Here is an 18,514-nt window from a genome sequence, read left to right on the forward strand (position 1 = left end):
TATTTCAGCATAAACGAACTCGACATGTCCGACATGAAGAGAGCCCATCTTGCAATCAAATTACAAACTGCATTGATCCGTCTGTCAAGTTCTCATCCTCTTGGTTGCTATATTATACACATGAATCAGCTGGTTGGCTCCAGGTATAGGAAGGACAAAAAAACAAAACAAAAAAAGAGAACATGACACACAACCCTAAATCAAGAATCATTGTCGCGAGATCCTCATCAGGAATATTAGGTTTGAACAGGCGCTCCACTGTACCATGAGGCATTCTTGCAACAAAACATGTTAAAAAAATATGCTTGGGAGTCAACTGCATGTGTAAGCAGATGCTTATCCAGCTTGTAGACCCTCCATTTATATCTGGAGATCATCCAATGAAAGCTCATGTGCTGTCAACAGCTTCAGCTTCTGCAGATCGAATGAAACATGTAAGAGCATAAGCATTTTAAGGACTCTCTAGCGGCCATAACTGACAAAGAAATTGATCCCAATCCGTGCAAGTATATATGTTACCGTGATAAACTGCGGAGGATCATCAAGACTGGATGAGCCTAAGACCACTTCCCTCCTTAGCTTAGTTGTAAGCTTATGGCACACCCTAAGCTGAGAGAGGAAAAATTTCAAGAGCGGTGAACAAAGCAAGGGGAAGAGCACAAGTGGAGAAATTAGTAAATTCTTTTACCTCTGATCTGGTAGCTCCACCTACAATGAACACAAAAATACGGTTGCCTAGTTTCTTGAAGTCACTAGATGCATGTTTTAGAACTGAATCACTGCAGGAAGGGATAAAATCATCACTGGTTGATTGAACTCAATGTTTGCACGTATATAAATAACTCTCTAGCAGTAAGCCCATGAAATCACAGGTCTTCAGGGAATGAGGAGGACAATGATTGCATATGCTTCAAAAGAAATCTCCAACAAACAACTACACTAATCAAGGTGAAGAGAAACATGGAAAATCTCGTAATATGAATTATGTGACCTGACAGGAGTCAGAAAACTAGACAAAGAAGCATATCTGACTGAGAAAAGGAACCAAAAGACAGGACATGAGACTTCTACCAGTCAATTATGGAGAAAAGCGAAAGTCAAAATCACCTTGAATACCCATCATCAGAATTGCGAGGTCGGGCCCATGTCGGTGTCCTTCTTGATCTCATCGAATGAGCAGCTGAAGCTGGATTAGATGATACGACCTGCGATGTCCCGTGAAAGCTAGGACTAGGATCGTTCATACATGGATAATCCTCCTTTGGTAGTTCCCCTTTGCAAAGCTTTTCAATAAGCTCCTGAAGTAAAAAAGACCAAACATTTCAAGGTAATTAACTACTGCGCCTGATTACCTTGACTACAACTACCAGTAGAGGCAGTTTCAAGCTTGCCCAAGTTTTCAACCCAGAAAAATAATAGAATAGAAAAGACAAGCTCGCCAGAAAGAGAAAAACCCCGTTTACAATCTGGAAAGCTTATGCATAATCCTTAGTACTTGGTCTTATAATGAATTCCCATCTCTGCAAATTAACTTTTCATAGAAAACTGATAGTTTAGTCATAAATGTCCCATTAGTAGACCCAATCATCACAGTTAAAGCAGTAAACCAAGCTCCATGGCCTAAGCACCAGGTAACAAAGACTCCTCTCCTTCTTACCATAGAGCAAACGATGTATCAGCCTCATGTTGCGTTAATGAGATGGTTCTCATGGAACAAATCTCCTCCCCCCCACCCTCCCCCTCCCTCTCCCTCATGTTGTGTTAATGACATATTTGTCATAGATCACATCTCTCCCTCCCTCCCTCCCCTCTCCCTTTCCCTCTTCCTCTCTCCACAGATGTGTGAGCATCCAAATAAGATCATGAGAAAGCTTGTGTCCATATTCAAAAAGAAGCACGTGAGCACAACTGCCACATATTTAAGATACATTTCAAACTTATGATTCACATGACTAACAAGAAAGTGGTAATTTTGTTCGGAAATCTGTACTTATTCTTCCTGGAAAATAATTAAAATATCCCCCCACTTCCAGTTTAAGAAATTACAATCAAGTCTTTTGTGATTCCTCTCCTCATGCAACTGAATGAAAACAGTTAGTTGAAGGAAACCGTGGACTCAATTTGCGGCTTTCATGCAACAATTTCCCTTAAGTCTTTTTCATGTCCAGCAGTGACACTCAATCCAATCTTTCGTGCTCTATATTCTGAGATATACAAGCATCCTCCTGAATACACACAACATCTTTCCTTCAAATTGCTGGGAAGTAAACAAGAGGCAAATCTGACAACAAAGAATCTTTAACTGCTAAGATTTGCTTCTTATTCCCTTTTCTTTGGTGTCAATATCTGTTCGATAGAATGGTAGCACCCACATGTACTATCGAAGGTGATAAATCAAATCGTGACTTATCCTAATCCCTTTGGAGTTGCACTAAAAAATAAGGTGAGTACATCCTTTTGGCAATGGCAATTTTAAGTCAGATTTTAGAGGTGACATGAAATGGATTTGTCTCATTCAAACTTAACCAAAGTTCACCACTAAGTGTGGTTAATGCCTTTCCCAAAAACTCCATCTAATGTATTTCATTCATGGTCAAAGAGAATTATTACCTCCATCATGGGATAAAAGCGCGACAACTGCCATGTTTCTTCTTCACTGGTTCGTTCTTTTCTGGCTCCACGTTTTTTCTATTTAAATAGAGGTAGTCAGGAAGAGGCATTTGCAGAAAAAATCGCTATTAATAAGGAGATCATATCATACGACACATACCTTATGCATATCAAACTTAAGAGTAAAGGAACTCATACTGCTTTTCTTGGTTTCTGTTGCTCCCCCCAGCAATCTCATGTTATTTACCGCATTCATATCATCCATGGGTAATTTTGCAAGCTGATGGAGGGAAGAAAAAATGAGTTATATAATTTCTGTATTAACTGATTTAAGATGGCTAATCAACTGGGATAGTAGGGGTGTGAATGTATATAGGTATATAACACTCATATCTTCTATCAGTTGATGGACCTACAGAGAGAAATGATAAAATTGCAAAAAAAGTTTATAAAATTGGGAAAAGAATTTAAGAACTACCTTCATCAAATTATGACCCTTCTCACCCTCAAATTTCTCTGGATAGATAGCTGCAAGAATCATTAATAACCGTAACTTATTTTCACGAGTTGCATCCTGCAGGAAAGTATGTTTTGGTTACATATCATCCTGATTACAATTATGTGGCATGCTTCAGGAGGGCATCAAGCAGATTATGCAACATATGCATTACCTCCTTTGTAGTTAAAAACTTAATTACTTCTTTCATTCCAGCATCTCCAAAAACAAGGTCCTGCTCCAGCTGCCCCAGTTCTCGAAGTCCTGTCTCTCTAATAATCCTGTTGATTTTCCCTGCAATCTGTATAGGCATAATTTACTTGTATATATCATCAGATTAAAAAGTTTCATATAAATGATAAATCTATATAAATCACACATCAAACAAAGGGGGATGAGAATCTTTCAGGAAAAATTAAATGTATGGATCTAAAAGTACTGTAATATCTGCATTAGCGATCTGCAAGATAATATGAGAATAGACGGAAGTTCAATCAGTTCAATATTCTTCCGAACAATTAAAAAATGCAGAGCATGAATTAGGAATTTTTTAGCAACACCAACATATCAAACTTAGACATCATCACCAATTTGTATCAGCCATGACAAGCAGACAAGCAAGAGATACAAAAGGTGCCAGGACCTGAGAATGAGGCAAAGCAGACACAGGAGATAAATAGCATATCCCATTACCAACAAAGCTCCAAATTCAAATTGGAAGTGGCAACTAAAAGCTGTACATTTTAGTCTAAGGTCCAGACTGCAGATACGACGAACATCAACAAAATCCATACAGATCGAATGAAGTCCCTTGAGTGATACCTAAGGACCAAATATTTCTTTCCCTCTTACTCAAGATAATCACTATACCAAAAACACAGGAGAATATCAGACCTCTTCGCCAAGCTGTGCAGCTAAAAGAATTCCTAGTTCATCAATATCTCACGAGCAGAAAATTTTCTAGAATAACAGTTTTTTTACTTGTACAGAAACTAACCTCTACATGGAGAGAGAGTTTGTCTATTTGCTCACTATATTGTGGCAGCGCTTGAACCATTTTCTGCAAGTCCCGAGTGGAAAGTTCACTGCCGTCTCTATAACAACCAATAGTCAACATGTCAAGAGATGCATTAGTTTAACTCAAGTTAAGTAGAACTCGCTGTTAACTTTGAAAACAGGATATGGCACCAGAAAAAACCAGAAGTCATTATTTACTCCCTATAAGGTGGGGAGACAAAGCCAAAAAACTGAATTTGACCAGTGGAGAATTCTAAAAAATAAGTACCTAGGGAACCTCCCACAGAGGATAGAAAAAGACAGTAGCAAGAAAAGAAAACAAAAAGGATGAGACAGCAATGAGTGGGTCAACAATCAGCATGATGATCAGAGGTTTATTGCAACATCCACATCTCAGCTTGTAAAGGACTGATATGTTTCATGAGAACAGTTTCCTGCTTAAAATCACTTTAACAGTCAAGAAAATATGGGAACCCTAAACAATCTCAGCAAAGTGCAGTGTATTGGAGGAAAATGACTAGGCATCAACAATAACATTAAATGTGTCCCAGGCTCTCAGCAAACACCTCATGCATTCTATGCAGAAAGAATGGTAAAAATAAAGAAGACAAGAAGAATTAAATGGAAAAGATGTATGGTAAAATAGCATAAAAACTCTGCTCTCTCAAACTTAGCTCCAATTGAGTGCACGTTGACTGCTCGACACATGACTAGTGAAAATCTAGGTGCAATTTGATTAATGCAACGGAAGATGACCCAACTTCCCATTAAAAGGAGAATTTACTATTTCACCAAGTTTTTTGACAGACCGTTCAACTAAGGACACGGGAGACACTGGCCCTATATGAACAGATCTAAGCATAACAAACCAACACATCGACCAAAAATTTTTGGCAGTATGTCAACAATTTCTCTGTAGCTTCAGTATCTTATAGAACAAGGTTTTCTAAAAAAAACATATTTATTCATGAAACGTCATAAAAGCCAAAGAAAAAAGTCCAACCAACCTTTGTTGAATTTGTGCAGCCTTGTTTTTGGATACAAAGTTGGTCATCTTCTCATGTAACCGTTCACTAGCCTGACAAAACAGTCAATGACTAAAGAGAATCGATAAAGTTCTGAATGAAGCAAAACATTGGATGGTTGAACTTACATCTGCTATATGTGCATGGCGAAGCTCTAGCCAAACAGGATCATGATCCTCCAATATAACTTCTTTTTTCTCAGGTGCACCACCTGTTTTGCTTGGTACCTCGTGCACATATTTATTTCCCTCCATATTCAACAAATCATGGCACATAGCATCGTATGTCCATTCATGTATAATAGGAGCAATCTAGAGCACAAAAAAGGCAATAATATCCTCATCATGACTAGTACAAATGAGGAAAATAATCAAGAAAGCAAATATAACCACACTTGAAAATATATTATGAGACCTGGTCTATGGATCTGTCAAGAATGAGCAACTCGCATGTTTCTGTCTGAGGAAAATTTGGAATGCTTTGCTTGTATTTTGCTAGGCAATTCCAGATCCCAGCAGCAAGTTTCGTTGGAATGAGATCACGGAAGGTTGTCATGGTGCTTGCATCAAGTGACTTGGCAGCACGGTAGTGTACAAAAGGAAATTCCTGAAAGCTTAAGGGCACATACTTTTAAAATATGAAATACAGCATAACTAAAATTTGGAAAAGTACATGTCTATACCCTCAATGAAGCAAAAACTGTAGCGATGCGATTAGCCATGACATTCAGACACACATCACCTCGGCGAGTATTCTCATCATCCCCAAAAAGGTCCTCCAAAGCCCGTTCATTGTCGGTAACGAAACACTGCAAAGGAAATGGTATTGAGGAATTTTCCGACATTAAGACTCACCTTTATCAACGTGCCACATTATGCAAGTCAAAGGCCGTTCAAAGCAAATTCTGCAGTACATAATGTCCAACACACTGCCCAGATATAACATGTGAAACAGAGCTTCTACACCATGAAAGCCATAAAAGATAACTCATCTGGATTATAATTGTACTGACACATTATACAGCTATAGCTCAATATAATGCATTGCGTGGATTGTACTGACTAAGAAATCAATTTGTAGAGTACGAAGATCATCGCGTGGAAACTTAATTGCTGTTTTGTGCTAAACCCAGTGCGTGCGCAAATGACAAGGCTAGTCAGATTGATCGGATACCTGGCTGTCTATTGCAAAATACTCCAAATTCATCTGCAGATCCCATAAGAATGAATTAGCAATTGAAACTCGTTTTCATTTTCCAGAAAATTAACATGTCTATAGCAGATAATCTTTTAACCAATGGAATATGACCTCTCTCAGGGCGCCTATGCGTGGTAGGACAGTTGAATCCCGCTTGACTTGAGCGACTAATTCTCTTGATATCGCAGAGCTGAAGAAAACAAACGCCCTTGACACAAAGTGGGGGAAAAAAATCAGTAACAAGAAGAAAAAACGCAGAATTTTCATGGAACAACAGCAAACAGAAAGAAATAAAGAGATGTATACTAACGTACTTCTTGTATAAAGGTGATCTTCCAGACATATCGGAAAGAAACATTATAACACTGTAAAATAAGAGATAGAGGGTAAGAAAGATTAAGGAAAACCCATCCCCACATCCATAAATTAATCAAACAGAGTGATTGGAGAACTGTAATGATGACAAGATATCTAAACAGATGTCAAGCATGCCATGAATAAAGAAACATGCATCAAACCAGAAATGCAATACTTTTCTTTAGTTGGCTGGATAAAGTATATAGCATCCATGGAAGGTAATGGCTGCCTTCGCCTGTATATGTCTTCAACCACTGGCCACAGAAAAAGGAAGTTCATCATTTCCCCAAAAACAAAGAAAAAGAACTAATTCCCACACCGATGCAGCAATAGAGTGAAAACCATAATTGCTTGAGAATATACTTCTGGACAGCTATACGGTCAGTTATTCTGATTAGCTTGCACTCAAAAGTGGCTGAGCAAACAGCAGCACCAAGCATAAACAGCAAGCAGCAGATTAAGCATTTGGTCAGGACGCCGTACATCAAAGGTGAAAATAAATTCGTAATCACTTCCGAGGGAGAAATGAAAGAAAATCAAATATATGCGGGTGCTAAATCCTACAGGAGGAAGTTATGGTCTCCAAATTTAATTACTAAAGTTAGGGAAGTGAACCAGCTATACACAAAGCCATTGCATGTGGAAAAAAAAAGTGTTGAGCTTACAATACGTGGCATGCTTATCTAGAATCAGCATACCGTACAAGGGTTTCCGTTGATTGCACGTGACTGACAATAAATGCACGTGTCTAGAAAACGTGAACATTTAATTATTTGGTTATACCACATTAACTGAAATAATGTATCCACATAATATATTTCTCATTTGTCAGCACCATCACATTCTCTTATTAGTTCAGCTGAAGACTTGCTGGTTCATATAATAGCATGACTGGAAAAAAAAAATACAATAATCCATTCATATGTCAATATATGTGATTGTGATATAATAAATTTTATAGCTGAATTGATCGATTCAAGTTAAAGGACATCTATTTCAGTTAAAGAATGTTTTCATGATTGCTCTAGAAGAGATGCAAGGGGACTGCTTCAGGTGAGGACATGCTATGGAGGTAATTCACAAGGGGTTATATTAATTCTCTCTCTCTCTCTCTCTCTCTCTTTCTGCTTCAATTTCTTTTGATTTCTCTACTCCTGTCTAGATTCATCTAATAGGCAAGTAGGGTTACTTTTCAAATTTTACTGGGGCAGCTAGATATCACATTACATGGAAGTGGAACCCATCTGATATGATACAAGGTGTTATAACCGCATTTCTCCACCATGGCCATGCAATTCAAGGTGCTACAACAGGAAAAACATTTTTTTGAAAGATTATATTATAAAGCTGAAAAGAGATGGAGTGCGAGTACAGGTAATCTATAATATAAAGAATTAGAGAAAAAAAAAAAAACATGCATCGGGTAGGATGCAAAAAAAAAAAACATGTATTATCAAACACAAAATACTGGACTCTTGCATTAAGCTAAGACCATGCATTGAATAAAATTAACAACAATAAAAGTCAAGCTAAATTAAACTTTCAAAACCAAATAGATTATCCAATTAATTCTTACATGAGACTCCTTCCTCAGTGATGTCAGCCATCTTACAAGAGCAAGACATTATCTTAACCGTAAGTTTGTCCATGATGAGTACCTACATGCAGAAAATTTGAACTACTTTAAAAGCTTAGAAACAACACTTTACAAATATACTCGCCCCAAAAAGGTCCATAAAAGTAACAAGACATTCACCTTAACAAAATATCAATATACAATATCTCACAAATTAATTTCAGCAAGGTTCAAGACATAAATGAAATGAAGCTTTGCTTATACCTCAACTATATTTCATACTACTTCACTGTTTTTCAAACGCAAACATCAGAAACTATACAACAGCTTGAAAAAGTATTGGCAAGATAGAATCTGTATAAAAAACCAAGGTGCAAACAAAAGGATACGGTGAAATTACTTGGCAAGAACACATGAAGATGACTGTTTAGGACTATTGTAAACTAAACTGGATAATGCGACTATATATTATCAATGGTTGTACTACGACTTCTTGTTGAGATGGTGGACATGAGAAAGTATGAAGGTATAAACAGCGTCATCCCCATATTACAGTCCACCAACAATAAGGAAGTAGCAAAGGCCTTGAAGAAAGAGGTGCAGCTTGGTAGGGAGCTGCTTGAAAAATTGTCTACCATAGTACACATATTGGATGACAATGACCAGATCACAAACCAAATGGAATGTATTAAGGACTTAAATAGATAAAATCTATGGATAATTCTTTACTTTCATGTGACAGGCAAAAAACAGGGCCAATTAACATAAGTCCAGGACATGTTGACAGACAAAAGAATTCATCATTTGATAGATAAGAGGAGGTCAAAAAATGCATGTACCTTCCACTTCGATTTAGAGTCGCCAGTTTTAGTTGACCGTAGCATTTCATACAACAACCCTGATACATGTCCAGTTAAGATAACAAAAGAAAATTTAGAGGTCAATCATCTGCAAATGAAAGCATGGTATGTCCAGCTCAGGTTTTTTATGACATTAACCATTGTATGGCAAAGAAGAAAGGCTGAACTAAGTTTAAGACTTGTCAAAAATGATAACCATAGAACTAGGCAACATCAAAACTTAATAAATAAATTCAAGTGAAAATCCCTTGACCTGAACCAGAAATAATGAAATTTCACAATGAAATCACAGCAGCCAATTTCTAATCTATAGACCCAATGCAACAGATATAGTCCATTGCATAAATGCATGTTCCTTCTGGCACGCACCAAGGAAAACTGAAAAAAAAAAACGAAAAACTGATGATGATGATTAAATCTTCAACTAAGAGGGATACTGCAGCTTATATCTAAGGAACTGCTACACCTCCGGAACCCACAATCTGAACCTTCCATCTTGGATGGCCAAAATAGGCAATCTGATCAACCAACCATGCACTCATGCAATTTAATAATATCTCCATTGACCTAATGGTACTAACATATACTTAGACAATTAGCATACATTTATGTCTAAACTAGGCTTTCCCAAACATAGAAAACAACTTGGCTGGTAATGGGCTTCTTTTGTTTGATAAACTAGAGTCCACATGTAAATATAAAGAGCTGCTACATTCCCATATCACATAGCGAATGGCATCAAAATAATACTTCCAAGGTAACTGAGACCCAAACTAGGGAATCGACTAATCCTAACCCATTCATCATGCTTTCTAACCAATTGGCCTACCACATTCCGATTCCCATGCCATGACCTGTATCTAAACTTGGTCTAGATAACTCCGTTTACGTGCTGTTCCTATTTATCCCCGGACAGGCAAAAGAAGTTCAGTTCACAATCAATGGGCGCAACAATCTCATCCTCAGGAATACGACAGATAACAGATCAACATGATCAACCGACAGAAGCCACCACTCATGTGATGCTTTGGTTCTATCCAATTGCACGCACAAGCCCCAGTCGAGCAGAAACACGATGCACAAATCAGGCTCTAAAAGACTAGCAGCAACTCGAGCACAACTCAATACTGCAGGAACCGATTAACGATCGAAGTGAAAACTCCGTTCGACGAAATGGCCGCACTTTCAGCCCACAAAAAAGCAAGTAGTAACAAGAGGTCCCGTTCAACAAATACGCCCGCATTTCACTTCGCGAAAAGGAAGTACGCGATTCCGCTCGACATCAACAAGGCCCCTCCGCTCACTACACTCCCAATCCCACGGCTACATCCCTACCAGAAATAGCAAGACGCCAACCGCTCAAATCACCAGCCCCCAACCCAACGCCTCAGCAAACACAAACTCAGCCGCGGCACGAAGCACCGCACGCGCGGAGGGGGACGATTAGCTCCGCCGACTCGCGAGCGAGGCGAGAGGAGAGAGAATCGAGAACACTCACGATCGCGCGTGATTTGCCGGATGGTCTTGTGATCGCCGCCGTAGGAGGAGGAGTCGGAATCGGAGTACGACATGGCCGGCGACGGAGCCGGACGAGCAGGGAGACCTCCCGCGCGCGTGTTCTCTCCTCAGCCGCGCGCTCGCCTCGGCGATTCGATCGATCGAGAGAAGCCCCGGAATCGAGCGCAGATCGTGCAGCAGTGATCGAAGTCGACGAAGGTGCGAACACCGTAGAGAGGGAGAGAGAGAGAGAGAGAGAGAGGGAGGTTGATTTCCTGTTTACTTTTATGAGAAGGAAAGGAAGGGGGGATTGGAATTTTCTGAATAAAGAGTATTCTATTTGCAAACGGAATCATTTTTCTTTTTTTTCTTTTTTTTTTGCTGAAGACGGAATCATTTTCTCTTTTTGGACGGTAAAAACGAAATGGAATCGTTTTATTGATAAATAACTTTCTGTCTAAAGAAAACTGGAAAAATGGACACGCGAGGATAGGAATATTTATGTGGATAACCTTGTAAAAAAAGTTATTATGATAAAAAAAAAAAAAGAAGCTTAACCGTTGACTATTTTGTAGAACGATAGTTCGTTTTGGCAAAAACTAAATGAAACTGGTAATTCGAATTCAAAAATTAAAAAAAGCAAGGATTGTGGGATAACACTCGTTTAAATCTTTAAGAATACTAAGAATCCGTTAGCGAAAAATATAAAAAGTGATCTTCGGGGATGACGTGTTGACCGAGCCCCAGCGTCGAACAGGGGCAAAAGCGGCATTTCACGGGAGTCGTCCTCGGGCCAGTGACGAGGTGACGAAATTGACGGGACCGCACACGATTCGGGGCGTGATGCCTTGTTTACGATTATACCCCTCCCGTTATTTTTCTATTTTCCAGAGATTTCGACACGGGAAAAATAGTACCTTTTTTTTTTAAAAAAAATTGGCGACAGTTTGATGTTGGGTATAACAGTCGACGGCTAAGGAAGTTGGGAAACGCAGTCGAACGGTCCGCTCTTCGATGTTTCCATAAAATATAAACTAGACGAGACAACAATTGACCACGGAATCCACACGCCTTTGAAGTTTAAAAGCGAACCCACCAGAAAGGACCGAGTCCTCGTTGGGACGAAAACCAGGACTCGTTCCAGGAGGCATTTCGAGACTTTCCAAGAAAAAATGGCACTTTCTTCCTAGAATTTTCCGCCACAAGCTCGATTACACGGATTCATGTATGTTCCCCTGAGATGAGCAGATACAATTCCATGCTTGAGTTCGATTTTACTCAATTCGACCCGACTCGACCGTTGAATGCCATGATTAAGCACCGGCCCATGACTGGATTAGCAGCCACTCTAGCGCAATTCGAGTTGATGAATAAAATTAGGAGGAGGATGGAGCTAAGGAGACCTTTTGGATTGGATCAGAGATCCTGATTAGAGAACCCGAGTCCACAAAGCATGGGACAGGAACCCTCGGACAGCCCAACGAAAGCACGTGACCGCAGGCCTAAGAAGAGGGAGAAAATCTTGACAATGCGGGATGGATAGACAGCATTTTGGATTATGTCGTCAGAGCACATCGGATAAAGTAGCTTTGAAGCACTGACCAAAAAAAAAAAAAAAGTAGCTTTGAAGCAACAAGAGCGACGAGAATTTCAAGCTCAGTCACTAGATAATCCTCTTGAGGACATCGCGGTAGCTGAGAAGCGTTTGCGCAAGCAGGTAAGCCTTCTCGAATCTGCTGAGGAGGCTTTTCCTAGGCAGGTGTCCAGAGTTACTTGACTTAAATTGGGGGACAACAATTACCAGCTTCTTCCACCAGATGGTCAAGAATTTTAGGGGATGCATGATAAACCAAAATTTATGTTTAAGAATCGATTTATCTATTCTAAATTTATTTCGGAATAGAAATCCGTTTGATAAAATTATTTTATTTTTTATTTCTAAAATAGATTTTTGTTCAAAAATAGATTTGAAATAGAAATCAGAAGTAATTTTTCTTTTACTTTTTTTATTTCCGGAACAAAAATGAAAAATAAAAATTCTTCTTATCGTTCATCCTTACTATGAACAAGTCATCCATCCATCATTGTTGACCATCGTCCATAGTTTGCCGCTGTCGCCGTCGTTCGCCGAATGTTGGTCGACCGCCACTCGTCATCGTCGGCCCCACCGCCACTGGTTCTTGGCTATAGGTCGCCGACCGCCACCGCTACCACCACCGGTCGCCGCATTCGAAATGGAGAAATCATTATCAAATGTGTATTTTTATTTAAAAACTCATCTAGAAATAGAGATAGAAAAATCTATTTATGTTCCAGAAATCAATTGCTGGCTAGAATGGTTATCATTCACGCCTTTACAAACCCGAGATAATAAGATTTTGAAGGAACATGAAGACGCCGTATTTCTATAAAACCCTGCTTGGTGTTCCTGACGACTGTTGCGTAGGAGTGTCTGTCAATGTGCTGCAAGAACTCATCAACTGTTGGATTTCTAACGACATGAAGTCGTTGCTTGGAGACCCGATTACTAAAGCTGATTTTGAAGATGTGCCCTCCTTGGGTAATTAGTGAGGACGAGAGTCCCGGCGAGATGGGTACACCTCCCAGTTTTGCCCAAAAAGCTCTGTTTGCAGTCGGGAATGGTATAGTTGCTGCCGTACAGAGTTTCTTCAGGGACTGTAGGTTCCAAAGTTTCCTAATTCAGGTCGTGCTGGGAATAGTAGCTCTATGTCTTCAAAGATACACACAGCGGTGCTGTACAGATTGCATGGAGTTGCATATACGAGCTTGAACTCTACTCATCATAGTGTGATGCGTTGGAGATGAAGACTCCCATAGAATAGCTATTCTGTTTTTGACTGACAGAAGACAAAGATCATGGTCAAAATTTTTGTAAAGGGTCTGTACCAGGATTGATCACTCTGGTTTTCTTTTTCCGGGATACCATACTTGCCTACTTAGCCAAAAAAAAAAAAAAAAAAAAAAAAACTTATGCATCATGTCATAATCATGAATTTTCTTCTTCCTTTTTCCGTTGTCTTTTGTCATGCGAAATATTTGTTTCCACATTGATTGCTCATTCGCCTAAACAATTAACTCGTAAAAAAATCCAATACATTCTGATTTTAAGTTGGCAAATAATTGTGCTTATGTCAAGCTATTCAAAATGACCAAACTTATAATCTTGGGACCCAAATCAGTGCTCGATCCAACTTGGCAATTGTTGGGTGTTTTACAAGCAAGTGTAAATACCTTTCGAATGGACAAACTAGTCTGATTGACAAAAGATTGAAGGGTCATTTTTTTTTTTTTTTTTTATATTCTTGGATAGGAATGTAAAAAGCAAGAAATTTAACAGTACATATAGTGAGAAATATCATTCTCAATAATGCAAATTGTTTGAAAAAATGATATACATTGAAAGTAAAGATGAACACGTGTTCTTTGATTGATTGAGCGGTCCTTCACAAATATTACAACTTGGGTATTTATGCCTACAACCAGTTGTTACATATAAGGATGCTAAGAAATTAGACATGACTTACGTGGCTCCTAGTACTTAGTAGAAGTTAACTACGAATTGTTACAACATCCTCGACTCCACTACTCAACAAGTGCGTCTTAGGCTTCTCCCTATCAACCGACTCGGTATATTTCATTCGTAGACTCGTCACTTCGGCACTTCGTCCTTTTTTGGTTGACATCTCCGTAGATCAAAATATGGTCTTTTTGTAGACCAACTATACATCGACTAATCACTTCCAGCACTTTGTGATCCTTTGCTCCTGCTATCTTAGTAGGCTTTTGTCGATCAAGGCGTCAACCTAACATTTGAGCATTTTTTGGTGTTAACGTAGCCTCCTTTTTGAAGAATTGAATGGTTTCATGCCCATGTACAATCAATATCCTCAAGTTAGGTAGAGACATGCATCTAATAATGATATCTATTCATCTTACGTCTCTCGACGGGTACTCTTCATGTGTTCTCCCACAACCTCTTTAAAAGCCATCACATCACACTATAAGAAAACCTAATTCTTCAGACGGTGCTAGTGAACATAAGGTCCCACCTTTTCATCTTCTTTCTTCCTGAACCGGATTATCGACAACCTTTTGCTCGTAAACTCTTCTTCCCATGGCAACAATTACTAGGGCTTTGATCTTTACTATTAGCCATCTTGGGATATACATTGCTCGTTTTGATAATCAAGGGATTCGAATAGAAAGGCAAGTCTAATGTGAGGATGACATCAATCCGGTTATTCTTGGCCCTTACTTTATATAATTTTTCTTCCTCCATCTTTTGATCAATGTTGTCATCGTCATCATGAAGAAATTCTCCCTATGCATCGTGATGTATTGTCAAGCAAGTCCAGTAAAAAATAAATGGTCAGTTTATGACAGTTGAGAATAAAGAATGAAGATAAATTATATTTTTTCATTAACTAATGACTTTTCCAGTATTTTATGTGAAATTCTTCCAATTGTTTTCAAGGTTAAGACTTCACATGTTACTCATTTGGAAAAAAGCCCGAATTGACTTGACTCTAGAATTCTCTTCCTCTAACCTAAATTTAGAATTAGGTTTAATAGGTCCGCTTTGTTCCTTCCGACCTCCCTCACCAATTGCATTTTCCTTCATTTAGGGCCTCTATCTAGTACTCTCCTCGACGTCTTTGCCATTACTGGACGCTCTTCTTATGGCACTGAAGCTCACGTGATTGAGGTCGCTTTAATGATGATCGTATATAGAAAAGAGATAAAAGAAGAGGAGAGGGATACTAAATGATCAACGTGGTTCAAACAACTAAAAGAATGACCCCTCAAAAGTTTACCTCCATGTGGTAAATCCTCAATTCATCTCGTTATCTTTGGGGAGGATGCATCATCCTTTAATAGAGAGTAATATAATGGGTCACAGTCATTGATTTTTTAGCTATAGTTATCATACAAGATACAACCCTCTAGATCTCCTATTATATATGATTAGAACGATTTGACGTTCTTATTGTTCTAACTCTCTCCCTCCAAGCTAGAGCAAAGACATCGTCGGAGGTCAGCAGCTTGGATTCCATATTCTGGGAAACACCTTTAGAGAGAACCTTGGTGAATACTTTTGCTAGTTACACATCACTACAGGCATCGGGATTTTCAATTGTCTTGTATTGAACCTTCGCATGAACAAAGTGAAAATGACTTCTTAATATTTAGTTTGTTCATGGAAAAATGGATTTGAAGCAATATGGATTGTGGCTTGATTAGCACAAGATAACTTCATAAGACACATAAAGGATCAAAACTCCAATTCTTGTACAAGCAATTGAAACCAGGGTTGTTTAGGCCATGGCTCCATATTCGCCTTCTACACTAGACCTTGCTAAAATAGTATGTTTTTTACTTTTCGAAGTGACTAATTTGCCTGCCACAAAGGTGCGGAAGACTGTAGTTGCGTTTTTTGTCTGCAAGGCTCCCAGCCCAATCCGCATCTGTTTACCCTACAATATCATTATGGCCATGTTTCTTCATCAAAATACCCCCATCTGGACTAGACTTTGGGTACTGAAGTATGCGATTCACAACTGCCTTATGTCCTTTTTAGTAGGCGCATGCATGAATCGGCTTACATAACTAATGGCGTAAGCAATATCTGAACAAGTAATGTTTGCCCAAGCAACCTCTAAAATTGACCACTATTGGGCAATGGAATGACGTTGTCAACAAACTTACTATTATAATCCATGGGAGACTCTGCAGGAGCAGCTTCAAGTTTCCTAGTCTCTTGAAACAAGTCAAGAGTATTTTTACTTTGACAAATAAATAATCATTTACTAGAGTAAGCCACCTCTATATCAAGAAAAAAGCGCAGGTGTCCCAAATCCTAATGTCAAACTTTACATTCTAGCGCTACTTGAGATCGTCGATTTCATGAAGATTATTACCAATAATAACTATATCATCTACGTAGATAAGGACAACCACCGTTGCCTTGGCATTCCGCTTCGCAAACAAGGAGGAATCCAAATCAAACTTTTTTAAACCCACTTTTTCAAGAGTAAAGCTTTACTTTTCATACCAAGCACGTGGTGACTGTTTGAGTCTACAAATTTTTTGAAGGACCCCAAGAGAAATGTTCATACATGATTTCTTCTTCTAGTTCACCTTATAAGAACGTGTTAAAAGTGGCCAATTACAATTTACTGCTATGGACATCAGTATTCTTATTGTGCTCATTTTTGCTATGGAAGCAAACGTTTGTTGAGAAATTCAGAAAATTTATCTACTCTTCTAACAGTTAGGCCAAAATTGAGAAATTCTGGGAGGTAGTCTTGGTCTTCGTTGATCTTCTTCTTAAATTTTCAAATCAGGGAAAATTCTCTACCAGCTTTTCACCATCCCTAATGTACTCGACAATTTGGGTTGGCTTAGGAAATTCCTATGCGAGCCATATATTCAATGGAATTTCCTTTTGCTCAACAAACTAGCAGAGAGATGAAATTGATTTACTGTGTCATTCATCAGAAAATGACGAAGAAATAGGAAGCAATTTAAAGTAAGGGCCAAGAATAACATGATCAATGTCATTCTTGGATTCATCCACGAATTGAAGAGAAAGCTTACCCTTCCGTTTGAATCTCCCGATATTATCGAGACGAGCAATGTATAACTCGGAACGACTAAAATTAAAGATCGAAGCTCCAGTGATTTATTCCATGAAAAGAAGAGTTTGAAAGCAAAAGGTCGAAGATGACGTAGTTCACGAAGAAAGAAGATAAAAGAGGTGAGACTTTTGACTAAGTAGCACATTATGAAAATAAAGGTCTTCTAATAATGTGACGTGATGCTTTTAAAGAGGACGTGGGAGTAAACATGCAGAATAACCATTAAGAGAATACGTGAGATTAAAAAATGCAATCACTAAATGCATATCTCTTCCTATCTTGAGGATAACGATTGTGCATACGTTTAATATCAAAAACTGCCCAAGTGTTGGATCAACGGTTTGATCGACATAAGGCCTGCTAAGATAGCAGGAGCAAAGGATCACCAAGTGTTGGGAGCAATTAGCCGACGTACAATTGGTTGACAAAAAGACTTGATTTTGATCGACGGAGATGTTAACCAAAAAGGTCTAACTGCTAGAGCGAAGAGTCAATGAATGAAGTATACCAACTCAATCGATGGGAAGGAGCACAGGATGTAACTATCAAGTAGTAGAGTTGGAGAATCTCAGATGTCGTAACCATTTGTGAATAAGTGCTATGAAATAGTACTTGGGGTCATGTTTAATTTCTTAATAACCATTTAAGTATTTGTTGATTGAGGGTATATTATTAAAGTTGTAATCTTCATAAAGAATTGTTCAATCAATCAAATAACACATGTTGTTCATTTTTATCTTTAGTGTCACGCCCCGATCCTCAAGCCCATGCCCATCCTCTCTGGTTGATAAAAACTATACGACTTCCCAGGCCGAGTCGCCGACCCTTTTATTTTATTGTACATGCGGAAGCAAATAACAAATCCCCTGACAGTAACTATATCGGGATAGAAAAGTAGGACATCACATTCACAAACAAACCACACTTTTATAAACATATTGAGTTTTTTACATAAGTCTATAACCAAAAGACTAGTTCTCAAAAAGAGGTTACTCTATCTAGCCTACTCTTCAGGTCACCTCAGCTCAATTCCAGGTCCTCCCTCTATGGTCCTGAAAATTTTAAGCTCTCTACGGTCCTGAAAATTTTAAGCTCACGATGGGGTGAGATATAAATCTCAGCGAGTTCACGGTCTAAGCCCCGATTAGGAGGGAAATACACCCATAAGTGTCCTAACCACACAACCACTCAATTGGCACAGAGGACTTACCTCGTCTCAG

The 18,514-nt window shown here is 38.8% G+C and overlaps 1 protein-coding gene across 1 annotated transcript; it reads right to left on the reverse strand.

Moving 5' to 3' along the window:
• Positions 1–2: 2 nt before the first annotated feature.
• Positions 3–10,923, reverse strand: LOC104441853 (SNARE-interacting protein KEULE). The gene is made up of 20 exons (XM_010055098.3): positions 10,637–10,923; positions 9,118–9,176; positions 8,279–8,360; positions 6,878–6,956; positions 6,660–6,710; positions 6,457–6,553; positions 6,322–6,354; positions 5,831–5,956; positions 5,563–5,754; positions 5,277–5,459; positions 5,131–5,201; positions 4,104–4,200; positions 3,282–3,407; positions 3,089–3,184; positions 2,771–2,890; positions 2,611–2,688; positions 1,108–1,298; positions 689–779; positions 520–609; positions 3–414 (listed from the first exon to the last, which is right to left on the reverse strand). The coding sequence occupies exons 1-20, from the start codon at positions 10,707–10,709 to the stop codon at positions 361–363; spliced, it is 1,989 nt and encodes a 662-aa protein (XP_010053400.1). The 5' UTR covers positions 10,710–10,923; the 3' UTR covers positions 3–360.
• Positions 10,924–18,514: the final 7,591 nt, after the last annotated feature.

This window comes from Eucalyptus grandis, chromosome 4, assembly GCF_016545825.1.
Source record: "Eucalyptus grandis isolate ANBG69807.140 chromosome 4, ASM1654582v1, whole genome shotgun sequence".
Classification (NCBI taxonomy): domain Eukaryota; kingdom Viridiplantae; phylum Streptophyta; class Magnoliopsida; order Myrtales; family Myrtaceae; genus Eucalyptus; species Eucalyptus grandis.

Coding starts and splice junctions, on each gene's coding strand:
- LOC104441853 (XM_010055098.3), bottom strand. CDS start 10,709: ATGTCGTACTCCGATTCCGACTCCTCCTCCTACGGCGGCGATCACAAG. Junction 5,957..6,321: donor ATTTTGCAATAGACAGCCAG/GTATCCGATCAA, acceptor TTTCCTTTGCAG/TGTTTCGTTACCGACAATGA. Junction 2,891..3,088: donor AGGGTCATAATTTGATGAAG/GTAGTTCTTAAA, acceptor TCCCTCCATCAG/CTTGCAAAATTACCCATGGA.